Here is a 17,054-nt window from a genome sequence, read left to right on the forward strand (position 1 = left end):
ACTGGGAGGAAACTGCCAGCGTTAACAATCTAACACATTCTGTGCACATTTAGTCCCTGTAACTGGGTTTTTTACTTTTTTTTTTAGTGTTTTTTAGTATTTTTAGTATTTTTTCCTGGAACAGCGGCAGTTCAGCACTGCACATTATACAGTGTCACAGTTTGAGGCAAACTGAACCAACATTCTACCAGGTAAGTTGTCACATCACTTATCCAATAAGTTCTTACCTCATGAGGGATGTAGTCAGGGGGAAGCTTATCCAGCATCTCGTCTGCCAGCCGCTGCACTGTCGCTTCTCTGGTCTCCCCTCCTCCACTACCGCTGTCCTTGGGCTGGATGTTCACTATTGTGCTTAGGGTCTCATTTGCCATGTTAGTTTGATATGTTATGTCTGCATTTGGGTGAAGACCAAACACCTGTTTCAAGAAAAGTGGGAATTAATCTCAACAACCCAATCAATGTTGTTCATTGTTACAATTGTCTGGATGGGATAATTTCATGGGGAAGTATGTATTTTAGAGATTCCTTTGTGGATTATTTTATATCCTGTTTACACTAGCCCCTTTTAAATTAGCTTTGAGGTGGCTTAGCTCTTAGAACAGCTTTTGTTTTGTAGTGCAAATGCAACTGTCCTAATTCCAGCCATTTTAAAAGTGGGGGTGGCGTTGGCCTGTTTTTTGCTCTACTGTGAATGCATTTGCCCTTGAGTCAGCTCATGTCAACCGTCTCCTTGGGAACACGATGCATAAACACACTCAGCTGAAGCATCGGACATGACAGGCTGGACTTATAGAATATTTTTTAATTGTCTGTTCTGGGCAGTTTAACTCACGCACAGGATCCTGGACATTTATTTTGGTAACCACTAATAAGAGCCTACTAGTACTAGCATCAAAAATACACTGATAATATTACACGACAACTGAGAACCAAGAAAATAACAGTTTAGTTTGTATATGCTGTGATATGTACTGGTTTTATACTGTGTCCTGCAAACTTACAAAATTAAACAAATGCACCCTTTCTGAATGGTGCTTCATTTATTTTAACAAATAAACACAGCTACCATTTAGATATGGATGAATTCTTATTTTATGACTACACAGCTAAATTAAAAAAAGAAACAAACAATGATAAAACTGCCTCAACAAATACATTCTTTTTCATTTACTTTGTAAAATAATTTTTTATTTCTTAAACTATTATTGTTGTGATATATAACAGGGCTGGGATATATATATATATATATATATATATATATATATATATATATATATATATATATATATATATTGTATATATATATATTAATGTTGTCACCTGAGAAGGTTAAACTAATGTATAGCCAACTTTAATGCATAGACATCCTAGGAGGGTTTACTATATTATTAATCAAAATGTAAGCTTTATGTTAAACAAAATGTTTTTTGTTTTTTTGCAGCAGCATTAGAACATAATACTGTAAAGGTAAGATAACTTCACTAGTCTGTTATTCATGTACTCCAAAAAAAGACATATCTTGTAATTCAGTTATTATTAGCAACGTTATTAAAAACACATTTCTAGGGTGGAAAAACAAAGTGCATTTTAATAAAGTGCATTTTAACTAGCTACAAGAAATAAATAACCATATGATAGGTATGTTGTTTCTTTTAGGGTTAAGGTGAGTATTACAAATGCTAGTACCTAGAAATCGCCATCTTTTATATATGCATGTAATATAAATGGGAGTTCACAGGTGGAGAAATAGCCTTTTAGTTTTGAATCAGTGTCTGCACTTCAGTAACATATACTGATAACTTTATACAGATTTATATAAATAGAAATTCTACTGATGCATGGTCCGTGCTTTTTCTAGGCCCTCAGGTTGTAGATAATCAGAAAGAAAACACTTGTGTAATACAATACATTAGTTTGTTAGTGTTCAATTACTTGTAAACTCAGGAAATCGCAACGCACGTCTGTATTAACTTTTCGGCCCGTGTATAGTGAGGTGAGGTCATCATGGAGATATGGCGTCTGAGGTAACGCACTTTAGTTCAGGGCTATGCATGCACATGTAGGCTCAGAGCTGGCTTAGAGTGCTGCTCTAAACAGGTGGCCTAAATGATAAAAATCTTTTTATCGAGTCGACCCTAAGCCAGCTCAGGTCAGAGTTAAATGCATTATTAGTCAATAATCACAACTTTGAGTGGAATGAAAAATACTCGAGATGTAATCTAACATTTTCACTGCTCTAACATATAATACCTTTTCTTCAATCTTAAAATAAAAAGTATAATAGTAAGTAACTTCAAATGGTATCAATTTTTTTTTTTATATTTTCCTGTGTTATTTGTGGTGTTTGCAATCATTTTGAAAGGTTGTAGGTGGTATATCATTTTCCTCTGCCCTTTACCTGGCATTCAGCTGCTTTAGTTTAACTGGAGTACAAGTGCTAGTACTGAACAGCATTCCTCATTCCATTGAAATGTGACTGTTCTACTCTGTTAGCTACACTTGCTCTATATGAGGGTACATACAGGCAGAGGGATTTAGTGGGGCTAGCAGAGTTTAAAGATCATACTGTGGCATGATTTGAATGGAATGAGGAAGGCTATTCAGTCCCGTCACTTAGTTTACTGCATTAAATCACTCAATACACTGGATATTGAGCCCCATTAAAAATAATACATGATAGCAGTTGAAAGCCCAATAAAGGTAGAGATAGAGAAAAATGATAGTAACTCTGTATGGGAGCCAAACAACCTGGCACCACTCTGAATGACTACAACCACTACAAATTACTAGGAAAATAGCTTCAAATGTAAAATTACTTTTTAAGAAAACGAATTATAAATAAAAAGTTGAACTACAGAACGTGGCAGTAAAAATGGTACTGCACTAAGCATAGTTAATGTATCCTTGTGGCCGGGCGATTGCTCTGCACAATGGTAAATTAGTGTTGGTGTGATTTATATGTGGGAATTGGTTTATTGTGTATCGTTTTGGAGTTGATTTGTTTGATTAATTTATTGTTTACAGACGGGCGCTCGATTGAGACTGGTTGCCTGCTAGGCTTGGTTGCGGGGAAGGGCAGCAAATGATTGGCTGTACTGGTCCTCAATCAGCAGGTGGGCGGGTCTTGATCGAGTGCCCGTCAGTTCAAAAACACCCGTGGGAGATGGCTTGGGGCTGCTGCAAGGCCATGAGACTCGGTGCTACGGAGGTCTGGAATCCTGCTGGAGACTGCTGACTACTGCATGGGTTAACCAGGGCCAGGGTTCCAGCATTCACACAAGAAGAAACTGCAGCTCCTTTTATTTGTTGTTTTTTTGTACTGTGTTTTATTTTGCATTTTTGTACACCTTACTGTATTAGTCCTCTGTGCGTTACCATCGCTGATAATGTCACTTGACCACCTTTATTTATTTACTTTCTGTTTGTTTATTAATAAATCCTGCGTGCTTGTGCTGGCGTTTTCAACTCCACCTCCACTGTGTCTCGCTGTATACTTATAAATCACTGGCTACCTACACATGTGACACGAGCAAGACTCACAATCATTATAACCAAATGTAATGAAGTTTAATGGAAACTTCACACTTGCTTCATTTCCTGTACTACACATGATAGGCTTGTACTGAAAGTACATTTAGATGGGGTCCTATTATAAGTAATATAGTAAAGGAATTTTTAGCTTAAAAAGTCAAAGTGAAAAAAAAAAAGTCAACTCCAACAGAATAAGAATACAGCTACACTGTACTTACATTTTTGTTACATTATTTAAGTACTTCCAACAAAATTATGTAATGCATAATAATAGCTCTGTTAAATACAGATTTTTCAGGTATATTTTTTTAGGTAAAATGAGGAACACAAGATAAAGAAGTCAAGTACCAGTATCTGTGCCTAGTATTTTATTACCTCTGGAGAGTCCGTGAGAGGCAGCAACTCAATGTGCTCCATGTAGTCCTGGACTGTCTTGCCCTTGGGAATGACGTAGCCCTTGTAGAAAAAGAACTTGTCTGAAAACATGTTCTCCCCAAACCAGACCCGGGTAAAAGTGTTGAGCAAGTGCTTATCAAGGTCGTCTGTGACACGCCCCCCGTATTGCACCTCCCCCAGCATGTAGCGCATGCAGCTCCAGTTCACACCACGCTTGATGTCCATTTCATCCAAGTGGTTTTGGACAAACTGCATGCTGGCAGTGAAATCTGCCTGGTTGAACTCATAGGGAATATTCCAACCCAGGGGGCCAAACTTGCGTCTCTCCTGCAAAATCAAAAATATTTTTTTTTACTCTTTACAGTTTAAGAATACTAGATACACCGTACTGCAGTTTTTTAAAATTGTAAGTGTACTGATTCCCTGTGACAAAGTGCCCGCCCCTGTGTATATTATCTGTTATATGTAGTGTGTGGTGCGTTAAATGTTGGTGTATAGTCATTGGTACATGGGATATAAACGGGTCTGTGTAACACGAGTGTTTAAAATGTATATTTGTATTTAGGCACAAGGATTGCACAGCACTTCACGTGCAAGTAAAAAGTAATAATATATGAGAACGGGGAATTGCACTTTATTAATTCACGTGCAGTTGTACCAAGACTCCAACTGAATGATTGATTAGCAATCGAGTCTTGGTACAGCTCCATAAAAACAGCATGTTTTCACCCATTCGCGGTTGTTGGGTGTTCGGTGAGTGGAGAACGGGATAGGAGACGGAGGTAAAGAGACTAATAAGAATCATCGTAAAATATCTGCTCACCGTGTTTTGTTTAGTCCGTTTTTGTTTGTCTGTATATTTTGGCGAATGTGCCGTGTCTGTGTTTCTGTTTGTTACCACCGTTTATTTCCTGTGTCTGTTCATTCATTAAATGCTGAGCGAGACCATTCGCTCAGCTCCACCAAACTCCACCCCTCTGTCTTTGTTTATTGTCCTGTTTCTGGTCTGACACCACTCACTCCGGCCGTCTTTGTGACACTCCCACAGGTTTAATGTGTCTTTTTTGAGACGTAAACCGAGTGAAACTGAGGAGTCATGAAATGCTATTATTATGTCAAAAAAAAGGCCTATTTTGAAATAAGTGCAAAGGAAAAGATTCGAAGAGGAAAAATACAACTGTAACATTAAAAAATAGCAAGGATTTACAAGGAAGATTAGTTAATTAATTGTTTTGGATAGTTTTATACTTATATTAAAACAATGGTATTCCAAATTTCCATTTACACACTTCAAAATATGTCACTGAGTGCTTTAACATCATTTCACTGAATTATGATTTGTGGAATAAAAGAGAAAAAAATTTAAAGCAATTCTCTAAGGATCATCAAAGTAAGCTCTGCTGACCACATCAGACTATAATGATGTCCAACGCACACAGCAGGCGGAAAACAAAAATAAAGCTATGTACCTTCACTAAATACTTAAAGGATTTTCAGGGATGCATTCACAGCAGGGAAGTGCTGTAAATCTGTAGATAATGAGGGGCCTCCTACATACAGTACCACTGCGTGTGCGTGTGTGAGTGTGTGTGTGTGTGTGTGTGTGTGTGTGTGTGTGTGTGTGTGTGAGTCAGTGATCGTATCATTGAGTGTGAGTCTGTATGTCTGTGTCTGGGGTGACAGAACTGCTGTAGCCAATGTGTGCTTAATAATTCAAGTATTTTTAGTTTCTGTTACAAAGGGATACACGTTTCTAGACAGCTGATTGTAGGGGCTACTAAGAAGGTTTTGGAAAAATATCTGATTTGTCTTTCACTTAGTGGAAAAAAATCTATAAAATTATAATATGCTCTAGTGTTCTGAACCAAAAAATACAATTGTCGAGTCTCTACTGCTAAAAATTATTATTATTATTAATATTATTATTATTAATTTGAAAAAAGATCATGCTGTAAAATATAGAACAGCAAAACCCCCCCCCCCCCCAAAAAAAAAAAAAAAAAAAACCCTGGTCCTGGGGGAGCATCCCACTGAAAAACCCTGGTCCTGGGGGAGCATCTCACTGAAAAACCCTGATCCTGGGGTAGTGTCCCACTGAAGAACACTTGGTGCTTAAAGGATTAAGACTAGTGTACAATAAATACTAAGGGACAGAAAAGTCTAGGCTTAAAGTAAAGGCCTGCACTTTTAAAATGTGTAGTAGCTTCAATATTTGTTTTATAACCTTGCTTATAAAACAACTCAACTACAATGAGTCAAATGGCAATAATTTGAGATGCTGAATAAATGGTGTCACATAAAATAAACTGACTGAAGCAGTCTCTAAACCCCTGTATACTTATTTCTCCAAAGAAGCTTGCCAGGGCTGCTTCCAGCCGATCTCAGTTGTTAATTGCTTGCTACAGCCTGAGTGAAAGACACATGAATAAACTGAGTCAATAGCTCACCTGCACAGTTGTGTGAAGGAACCCCACAGCATACAACAGGGGCTTCCACTGAGGCATGTTGCTGATCTCCAGCTGCTCCTGGGTAATACTGGAGTAAGTGCGCTTCAAACCAGCTTTAACACCTGCATAAAATATATATCGTTTTTATTTTTCATAACCAACTTTGATGCTATATTTAATTTACAGTGATTCCTACAAAAATTCTGTATTGATACTTCCATAAATTTCAGCACGATGATGTTGGCTATGATGGACAGAACAACTTTTTATTGCAGAAGTATTTATGTATTTAAAACTTTAAGATAAATAAATTGTAAATTGTAATTTAGATTTCCTTCGTGTGCTGGGCTGTGTTGAATTGGGAGGATGATTAGAAACGTGTGTTAAGTATACGGCTCCAGGCCTACAGGGTAGTATAAATTGGCAAACAGTGTCTTAAAATGCCAGCTGTTCTAAGAGCCAGCCGGCTAAGGGCCACAAAACCAAGGTCAGTCTGAGCTGTGACACCTTGTGTGGATTCCCTGGACAAAGTGTGCTCACTCTTTCTCCTCTCCTAGAATGAACATGGGTAAGTACTTCTGATACCGTTACTAACTCCCTCTACCCCTGAATTGCCTGCTACAAACTGTAAATTCTCCTTCCTAAACTGTCGTTTTCTGACTAACAAATCTCTGCTTTCCAACAAACTTATAACTGATACTAATCTTGATCTTCTCTGTCTAGCAGAAACCTGGCACTCTGTAAATAAGCACCCCCTATATCTATCCACCCCAAATGGCTACACACTCTTTGACAAGCCACGTCTCACTGGTAGAGGTGGGGGCACTGTAGTTATTGCTAACTCTGTGCTTGCCGCCTCAACTCTCTCTATGCCAGCCTTCTCTTGCTAACAAGCTCCCCTCTCCCATGTCCCTCACCCTTGCCTTTATTGATTGTCCACCAAAGAATAACTCTGCTTTTATTGCGGAGTTCTCACAATTCCTATCCCTAATCTGCATTTCAACTGACAAAATTCCACTCCTAGGTGAACATTCATGTCGACTTGCCTTCTCCTCTAGTGACCAACGTTGTCACGCTCTTGGACTCTCTCAATCTGTCAACGTTCCCACTCACACATGTGGATACACCCTGTACCTGCTTATCACCAGGGGTCTGATATCGCCAATCTCTGTCACGGATATCTCTCTCTCTCTTTGACCTTTTCTTAATCACTGCCAATATTAATCTTCCTGCACTTTCAGCAACTACTGATAGTGTTATTTCCTTGTCCCAAAGATCTTCTAAATCCTATAATACTATCGGAATGTGTCTCTTCTTCCGTTGACTGGTACTCTTCCGTCTTCGGTTGATGATGCGGTGTCCCTCTACAATGCCACTCTTACTCAGATCATCAACACAGTTGCCCCGCTTACAACCAAGATAGTGAAGAAACATCTTAACTGTCCATGGTACACCCTCGAACTTCGAGAGATTTGGACCGATCACCTCAGTAGCTCCAGGCGTGCGCTCGCTGCCAACAGGGTGAAGTTCTTCTCAGAAATCATATCTATGGGACACGGTAAACCAAATATTCTCTTCAAAACCATTGACCAAATCCTCCATCCAGCCATCGATAAATCCACCTCCCATTCACCCTCCTCCTCTTACCTGCAATGATTTCTCCTCTTTCTTTTGGAACAAAATTGACAACATTTATTCTATGCTCTCCCGCCACAAGCCCGGTATAGTACATGACCACCTTGACTCCTCTCCGATTGCCCCTCCTGCTCTCTATTCCTTCTCTCCATTACTGATGTCTCCAGCGTACTGATGAAATCATCTACTGTCACATACCCCTTGGAGCCCTGGCCAACAAATCTCGTCCGTCTCTGTGCTTCTGATCATGCTCCTTCCATTATGCATACTCTCAAATTGTCCCTAGTTTCAGGCCTGGTTGTCTTATTCAACTTCCTTCCCATATTCAGTCTTCCTTTTCTCTCCTAAACTCTTGAAAGGGCTGTAGCCAGCCAGCTGACAAAACATCTCACAGATAACAATCGGCTTGAATCTCTGCAGTCTGGCTTCTGGCCATGTAACAGTACCGAAACTGCTCTGCTCTGGATTGTAAATGATCTTCTGCTTAATGCTGCTGCTCCCTCTGTCCTTGTCCTCCCTGACCTAAGTGCTGCTTTTGATACCACAGATCATAGCATTCTTCTTGACTGCCTTCAGAAGTACGCTGGGATCTCTGGAACATGTCTCTCCTGGCTGTCCTCTTACCTATCTGGATGCATGAAGTCTGTTTTCTATGATGGAAGCAGTGCTGATGCAAACTCTGTCATGTGCGGTGTCTCCCAAGGATCTGTTTTCGGGCCTCTTCTCTTCCACATCTACATGCTTCCCTTGGGTCACCCGATCCGTCAACATAGCCTCATGTTTCACTCCAATGCGGAGGACATCCAGCTCTATCTAAAACTAGACCCTGGTTGTCCCTCTGCCATGGTTTGGCTCTCAGCTTGCATCCAAGACATCAAGGCCTGGATGTCTTCCAATTTTCTTCAGCTCAACACCAACAAATATGAACTTCTAGTAGGATCAAAAACTCAACTCAAGAATCTCAATACTGCTGCCTTGAACCTCGGAAACTGCTGCTGCCTTCCTCCACTGTAAGAAGCCTTAGTGTACTTCTGGATAGTAACCTCTCTTTTGATGCCCAAATCTCCTCTGAAGTCAAACTCTCTTTCTACCACCTCTGAAACATCTCAAGGGTCCGTCCCTACCTTTCCCTCCTGGATGCAGAGATACTCTGTCATGCATTCACCTCCTCTCGAAACAACTACTGCAACTCTCTGCAGTGGTCTTCTGTCACGCGCCATAAACCGACTGCAGCTGGTTCAAAAAGCCGCTGCTAGGATCCTTACCAGATGTAAAAAACATGATCACATTACCCCATCTTTCCCAGTTTTCTATGGTGGAAGCAGTGCTGATGCAAACCTGGTCATGTGTGGTGTCCCCCAAGGATCTGTTCTTGGGCCTTTTCACTGTCATTATCTACATGCTTCTAGTTGGGTCACCCGATCAACTCAATAATAGCAATCATGTTTCACTCCAACTTGCAGACTGACACCCAGCTAGACCTCCCCACTAGACCCTGGATGTCCTTTCTGCCATGGCTCTCTTTCTTGCATCTCAAACATCTCAAGGCTACCTTTCCCTTGATACTTTGTCATGCCAATTTTGTCCCTCACTGGATCTGCTACAGCCTCTACCTGTAAAGTTCAGGACTATTTTCAAAATTCTCCTGCTTCCCTACAAGGCCCTTCATCACACAATATCTCTCCAACCTGCTGACCCACTAAGTCTTTGCCCACAAGCTGAGGTCCTCTGACTCAGGCCTGCTTGTTATACCCAAGCAAAAGCGAGCCACACTCAAAGAGCTTTAGCTTCATGGCCTAAACTCTTTGGAACTCTGTGGCAAAGTGCCAGCCCCTGTGTGTATTTTGTGTTGTATGTTGTGTGTTAATGTTGGTGTATAGTCATTGGTACACGGGATATAAATGACGGGATGTAACACAAGTGTTTAAAATGTATATTTGTATTTAGGCAGGAGGATTGCACAGCACTTCATGTGCAAGTAAAATGTAATAATATGTGAGCATGGGGAATTGCACTTTATTAATTCATGCGCAGTTGTACCGCGACTCCAACTGAATGATTGATTAGCAATCGAGTCTCGGTACAGCTGCATAAAAGCAGCATGTTTTCACTCACACGGGTTGTGTGTTCAGTGAGTGGAGAACGGGATTGGAGACGGTGGTAATTGTAATAATAATAATAATAATAATAATTAAAAACATCAGCTGACCATGTTTGTTTAGTGTTTGTCTGTTTTTGTTTCAACTCTTTGTTTTGGCCAATGTGCTGTGTCCTGTGTTTTTGTTTGTCTTGCAACCTTTTATTTTCTGTCTGTTGGTGCATTATTAAATGCTGAGCGAGACCATTCGCTCAGCTCCACCCACTCCACCTCTCTCTGTTGTTTATTTCCTGGTTCCTGTTTCTGGTCTGACTTCACCCACTCCAGCCGTCTTTGTGACAGTCACTCACTTCAAATCAACTCTCAAGACCCACCTGTTCTCTCTTGCTTTCCATGCTCTTTAAGACTGATATCTATTATTAGCTGTTGTCTAAATTGCTATTTCAGGTTTTCACTCCACCTTATTCGTTTAATTTTGCTTGACATATGCATCCACAATGTTTAGAATTCACATCCTAGACTTATTTAATGTGCTATGCCTATATTTAATGTATTATGCATTGTTCTTCACTATCTTGTAAAGCACTTTGTGATGGTGGTCCACTATGAAAGGTGCTATATAAAAATAAATATTGATTGATTGATGTCATAATACTAAAATAAATGTTATAAACAAATATAACTCTGCAACTATAAGTAACTGTATGATGAGATTTTGAAATTATACTGTACAGGTATTTTGGGTATTTTGCCATTCTAAAATAAAGTTACTTTGTCCAATTAAATGTTGTGTTGGGGGGTTGTACAATAGATAAACAGTAAACATTAGAATTATAAAGATTTCTTTTGTATACATCAGTAAAGATAAAGTGAGGTGAGGTGGGTTGTCCAGCAAAGCCACACATTCCCTAATCACACCTAATATGTTACTAAGCAATTATAGTTGAACACAACATCCTTTTCTAACTTGAGCTGTAGTATTTTTTCTATAGAGACTGTATCCTATTATAGTAAAATGTCATGTAGCTGAATCAGCTAAAGCACAGTTTAGCCATTAGAAGGGATATGTTAAATAATCTTTTAGAATAATTTCAAAGGGATTATCTTCTATAATTCAGGGGCACTCACTATGCCTATGCATTTTACATGTCTTGCCAAACTGGTTAAGTATAAAAAAGATGATGAAATACGTATCTAATGTAAAAACAACATGCTCAAATCTTGTATGCAATTGTATGTCTGTGACCTTCGTTAACACTGTCCAGCGAATCGTTTACTTGCTTTTCATACAACAAGCCTAAACCAGTAGGTGTTGCTGTGGCATGGTGCAGCAAACCATCCCCATCTGATCATCCTCCATAGCTTCCAGTGGTCCTGATTGCACGATCAACCCACTGTGCAGTGTCTTTACTAGATGTACCACTGGGAACACTACTTAACACAAGTGTTGAAATTTTGTTTACATACTGGTTTGTCCATTAATTGAAGATTCACTACAGTCAGCACTCACATATCCGAACCTATACAATTTTGACTTGAGTGACAGTTAAACGAGTGTGATGCATATCTGATTATTTCATTTTGTCCCGTTCCAACCCTTGTCCATTTTTTCAGGAGAAAAGAGAAAAAAGATACAATATCAAAAATACATAGCTGTGTATTATAATAAGCAGGCTTCCATTTAGATGCACTGTAGTTGGTTTTGTTGGTACAGTACTATATTTTCAACAGAAGTAGTAATTCAGAACAATATGATTCTGAAAATATCACTTGCCAAAAGAGATGCCACGCGGACTGTAACACAGTACATACTGAAGCGGTGGGCAGCTGATTTGCAAGCAATATGAGAAATGGACCTGATTATGTACAGGAAGAGGATGGGGCTGCTCTCTAAATAACACTATGTAACACAATTTTTGTTCCTGGGTAGTAAGTGTTATTTCCTAATTGCTTATGCCTCAAAAGTATAGAAAATGGCTATTATTCCCCACAAACTTTGCTTTTGTGACCAGGACAGTGATATTTCAAAATATCACTATTTCCAATGGGAAAACGGGCAAATGTGTGTCTTTTCGTTCACATAAAGTCAGAAAAAAACAACATATGAATCCAAATTAACATGTATTTATACTAAAGTAATACAAAAATGACTACAAAAGATTTAGAAGTGAGTAGTTTTTCGAGATTTACGATTATAATGTATTTATTATACTGGGGATGGGGGGGTGGGAGCAGGTCTGACACGACCAGTCGGGAATAGGGAGTGTTGGACCAATGAGTGAGGAACGGGGAGGGACGGGGAGGGACTTGGGTGTGTGTTTGGAGATGACAGTCTGAAAGAGAGAAAAGGGACCTGACTGCGAGAGAATTGAGAGAGAGTTGAGAGAAAAGGTTGAGAGGAGAGGAATGAGAGCCATTTTTCACTAAAAGCTAAAAATAACTAAATAAATACAGCGGTTTCCTACTGCTTTGAACAGCAACTTTTGTCTGTCTAATCTGTTTCATTATATCCCGGAAACCCCCCAGCTTAGCGCTACAATACTTTTAAATACAGTACGTATTGCAGCAGTATTGAAAATTCTCCATTAACGACCCAAAAGCAAAATTAAATCAAAATTTTACCCATGTACAGAACTGCATAAAAAGTAAAAGGCAATGCAATTTAGCAAAAGATTAAAAACAAAACGATAATATGCAACTGACATGTATCTGAGTAACAAATATCAGAGTGCTGACTATATTTAAGAGACACTTCAAATATATTAAAGTATTGTAAATAGCACATTTTGAATTCAATATATCAGCTGATAATGCAAATGCCTGATGGATATAAATTTAAAAATATTGTAAAGAAAACAGGGTAAGAACTCGAACCTTGAGGTGGCTCATTGGTAAATTTGATGGACGACTGTAAGAGATTGATTGGGAATTTAGGATGGGCCTCGGTGGTAATCCAGGTCCGGAAGCCATCATGCATGGACTCAATGGTGGTGATGGTATCCAGGAGCTCATCCAGAAAATCCAGACCGAGATGGCAGTTCTGCAGAAGCAGCCAGCCTCCATCTTGCATGCTCTGGTTCAGCAAACGCCTTGCATGGACCTCCTGCCCCTGACCCATGGAAATTGCACGGCATGGAGTATTCTTGGAGGAGCAATATACACACAGTATCAGTAGGGAAACATTCAGCACAGTTTTTTTATGACACATACAGTTAGTATCTCACACCCAATGCTGTCCCAATGAGGTTGAAGCTTTCAAAATTTAAATATACAGTATCTTCGATACCATGTGCTATAGGTTAATTACAAAGCAGAAGGGGAACACTTTCCACTGGGCGCTTACATTTCAACAGTTATCTTATAAGCAGTTACTATCTGGCATAATAAAAGTTAATTTATGAACAGCAACAAATCTTTTTTAAACGTTTAAAAATATATATATATATATATATATATATATATATATATATATATATATTATATTATATTATATATATATATATATTTACACCGTTTGGCACATACAATGGTGTAAGTCAAACTGTAAAATGGACAATAGATTGTCCTAACCAAGTAATCTGTAAAAGGGTCAGCATACAATCACTGGCTTCTCAGGTGCATGCGTATAACTGCAGGAGAAATCCAGACACATCGCCTGAGACATGTTGCCTGCTATGTTTGTTTACAGGGAATGGCAGTCGAGTATTGGCCAGTTACGGAGGTGGGCATGTCCAGGTGGAGTGTCTCGCTATAACAGGGAGATGCTGATACACCATCGGCCAGAGAATGACTCTCTGAGAAGGAATTTTTGGAGAAAACCTTGGTGTGAGAACAAAACAACTATGCAATGACAATGGGTGAAGTGGAGGTTGCAACTTCCGTGTTTCTCCATGTTAGCCAGTGGACACCCACACCCCTATCACAGTCTCATACAAAGCTGACAGAGTCATGAATGCAGACCAAACAACCACTACAGTTAAGCTAAGAAGAAATAGTGGGGAAAATGAAAGACGTCAGGCACTGTTTTCTAGCTAAGTTGGTCAGGAAGTCAAATAAAGGTACAGTTAGTATCAGCATACCTTAGTTTTGGACAGTCTTTCAATGTTTTCTGTTGGATCTGAACCCATAGATAAGAAGCAGACCATGGGAGTTCGACTATCACTCTCTGTCCACATGCCCTCCATTTCCAGGATCACCCCCTCTGCGTATTTCACCCCCAGGGATTCTGCGATGTAATGACGAGCCTGAAAATGACATTGGAACCATACATAAAAATAAAATGTAAACAGTGGAAACTACTTGGTTATCTTTTTTCTATGTCATAGGTTTTAATTTAACCAATGGTAAAAGTATAGGGCAGTACAGGTTTTTATGTATCTAACAATATGTTAGGTTACTAATCATAACCCTAGTTCCCTGAAAGAGAAGACAGCCACCAACCAACACTTTTGGGATATGCCTGCCTAAGGTAGGTATTCGCTGAGCATTTTATGTCAGAGCTGCCTGAGCGTGAAATGACGTCCTTGGTCCCGCCTGTGGTGCGCACGTGCAACCTCAAGGACCCTTGTGTTTAATGAAGGCGTAGAGGGATCTACCACATTGATTCGGTAGAACCTGGTGAATGTATGCATTATACGCAGTCGATACTGTGTCCACAATCCAGTGGGCCAGTCGTTGCTTCGAGAGGGCTTACTCTAGGGTCCTTTCACCATAGCAAATGAAGAGCTGGTCAGACTGACGCAGCGCTCTTGTCCTGTCCACATAACCTCTCAATGCCCTTACTCGGCAGAGGGAATTGGATTTCCTATCCTCCTCCGAATCAAAGGGAGGGGGATGGAAGGCCTCTAGTTACATTGATTGGTTCAAGTGGAAAGCCGCAATCACCTTAGGTAGGAACGCAGGGTTCATGCGTAATGATTTCCATTATCCTAGGCACGCATACAGAAACTGTGCACACACAGAGCCTGCAGCTCACTGACCCGCTTAGTAGAGGTGATGGCCAATAAAATGGCTGTCTTCATAGAGAGATATTTCAGCTCTATGGAATGTATAGGCTCAGACGGGGCCTTAGTGAGAGCCTCCAATACCATGTCTAGACTCCACTCGGGGAGGACATCCTTTCTAGGGGGATGCAGCTGCTGAGCACCTTTTAGAAAACGGGTCGCCAGAATAAGAGTGCCCAGGGATATTGAGTTTATAGGGACATGGCATGCAGATATAGCTTCCAGGTACATTTTCAGCATAAAGGGGGACTGCTGTAGTTGATCTTGCTATGCTGTGCTATGGGGCTGTAAATGGGGTCATGCACCACTTCTAAAACTACCTCCATTTGTAAGCATTTAATGCTCTTGTGAAGGAAGCCCTAGCGTTTTGCAGTGCACTAACAGTGCCTAAGGCAGACAGATGGTCCCATTTAGGTGCCAGAGCCATAGCTGGAGTCTGCCCGGTTCTGGATGCGAGAGGGTGCCTTGTGCCTGACTGAGGACATCCATGCACAGCAGGATGGCCCTACAACAGGTGGCAAAAGTTTGAAAACCAGATTCTCCTGGGGCCATCTGGGGGCCACCAGGAGAACTGTCACTTTCTCTATCCTGACCTTCTCGAGGAAGGGAGGGAGCAGCGGTATCAGCGGGAAAGTGTACAAAAGTGCTTTGGGCCATTCGTTGGCGAGGGCGTCGATGCCTAGTGGACCTCCGCAATGGTGGAGGAGAACCACAGAGGGCAATGAGTTGTCTCTAGGCAAAGAGATCATCTTGGGCTTCCTCAAAGTGATCCCAGATGTGCTGCACCACCTGAGGGTGGAGTCGCCATTTTGACATCTGAGGACCCTCCCTTGAGAGGAGGTCAGCTGCCCAGTTCATCACTCCGGTAAGGTGAACAGCCCAGAGGGATAATAAATGTTGGAGCACAGGAAGAAAATGCTAGAGAGCAAGGTACACTGCTCGGAGCTCCAGTGTATTTATGTGCAGAAATGTCCAGCAGCCTGTCCAGGACCTGCTGACTCCTCTACCTGCCCAGACCGCACCCCAACCCAGAGAGGATGCGTCTTTCGTCACCACTTGATGGCGATGAATCACTTCGCACAGGTGGGAGGTATGTCTCCACCAGCGTAGGGCTTCCCAGAATAAGTGAGACGCCTTCAGCTGACTATGTCTGTCTCGCATGGAGTGTAGCTGAAAGGCATTGAGCCACGCTTGAATGTGGTGCATATGCAGTAACCCCAGTTGGACAGCTGATGAGGCTATGGCCATCAGACCCAATAGTTTTTGGCACAACCCCAGTCTCACCGTGGACCTCTGTTGAAACAGGGACAGACAGTTTTGAATAGCTGCTATTCTGTCGTCCGACAAGTAGGATTGTATGGTGAGGGAATCCAGCTGGAGACCCAAGAAGACTGTACTCTGCACCGGTATCATTTGACTCTTGGCCTTGTTAAGAGTGAGACCTAGTCTCAATAGATGGTTTGCCACTGCTGTGTGGGCCACTGCTCCTTCCTGCGACTAGGAAGAGATCAACCAGTCATCCAGGTAGTTCAGCACCCTGATCCCTGATCCACTGCACCCAGGATTTTGAAATCTAACCTTCAGGACCCCTGCTGGGGCCGCTGAGGTCAGGGCGGAGCACGCTGAGGCGGCTGCCTAAGGCGACAGCCCTGGAACTGCCTTATGGAGTGCTGCTGGTGAGTGCACCACGAACATTCCATCCCCATGCTCCTGTCAAGCCTTCTGTGAAGCACCCAGGGCTGGAAAGCCGCACAGATGTTGCAGAACGTCTTCTCCCTTAACTCTATAAGCTCTGTGCTCTATAACATAGACGTCATTGTCTAAAACTTCAACTTCATCTTGCCCCGTCATTTAAAACAACAGCCTTGCAAGTCTTATATCAAATTAAAGGAGAAGCTTGGTGCTTTCTAACGACATATCTCATGTTTTTTTTGTCTATCTGTT

General features: G+C 41.0%; 1 protein-coding gene across 1 annotated transcript in view; it reads right to left on the bottom strand.

The window, feature by feature from the left end:
• The window catches only part of dnah5l (dynein, axonemal, heavy chain 5 like), a 300,816-nt gene that overhangs the window by 13,602 nt on the left and 270,160 nt on the right, over positions 1 to 17,054 (bottom strand). The window contains exons 70-74 of the mRNA XM_041248036.1: positions 14,187 to 14,351; positions 12,982 to 13,249; positions 6,375 to 6,496; positions 3,907 to 4,254; positions 228 to 416 (exon numbers count right to left, since the gene is read on the bottom strand). Of these exons, the coding sequence (XP_041103970.1) occupies positions 228 to 416; positions 3,907 to 4,254; positions 6,375 to 6,496; positions 12,982 to 13,249; positions 14,187 to 14,351 (1,092 nt within the window). The remainder of the gene's footprint in view (positions 1 to 227; positions 417 to 3,906; positions 4,255 to 6,374; positions 6,497 to 12,981; positions 13,250 to 14,186; positions 14,352 to 17,054) is intronic.

Source organism: Polyodon spathula, chromosome 4, assembly GCF_017654505.1.
Source record: "Polyodon spathula isolate WHYD16114869_AA chromosome 4, ASM1765450v1, whole genome shotgun sequence".
Lineage (NCBI taxonomy): Eukaryota > Metazoa > Chordata > Actinopteri > Acipenseriformes > Polyodontidae > Polyodon > Polyodon spathula.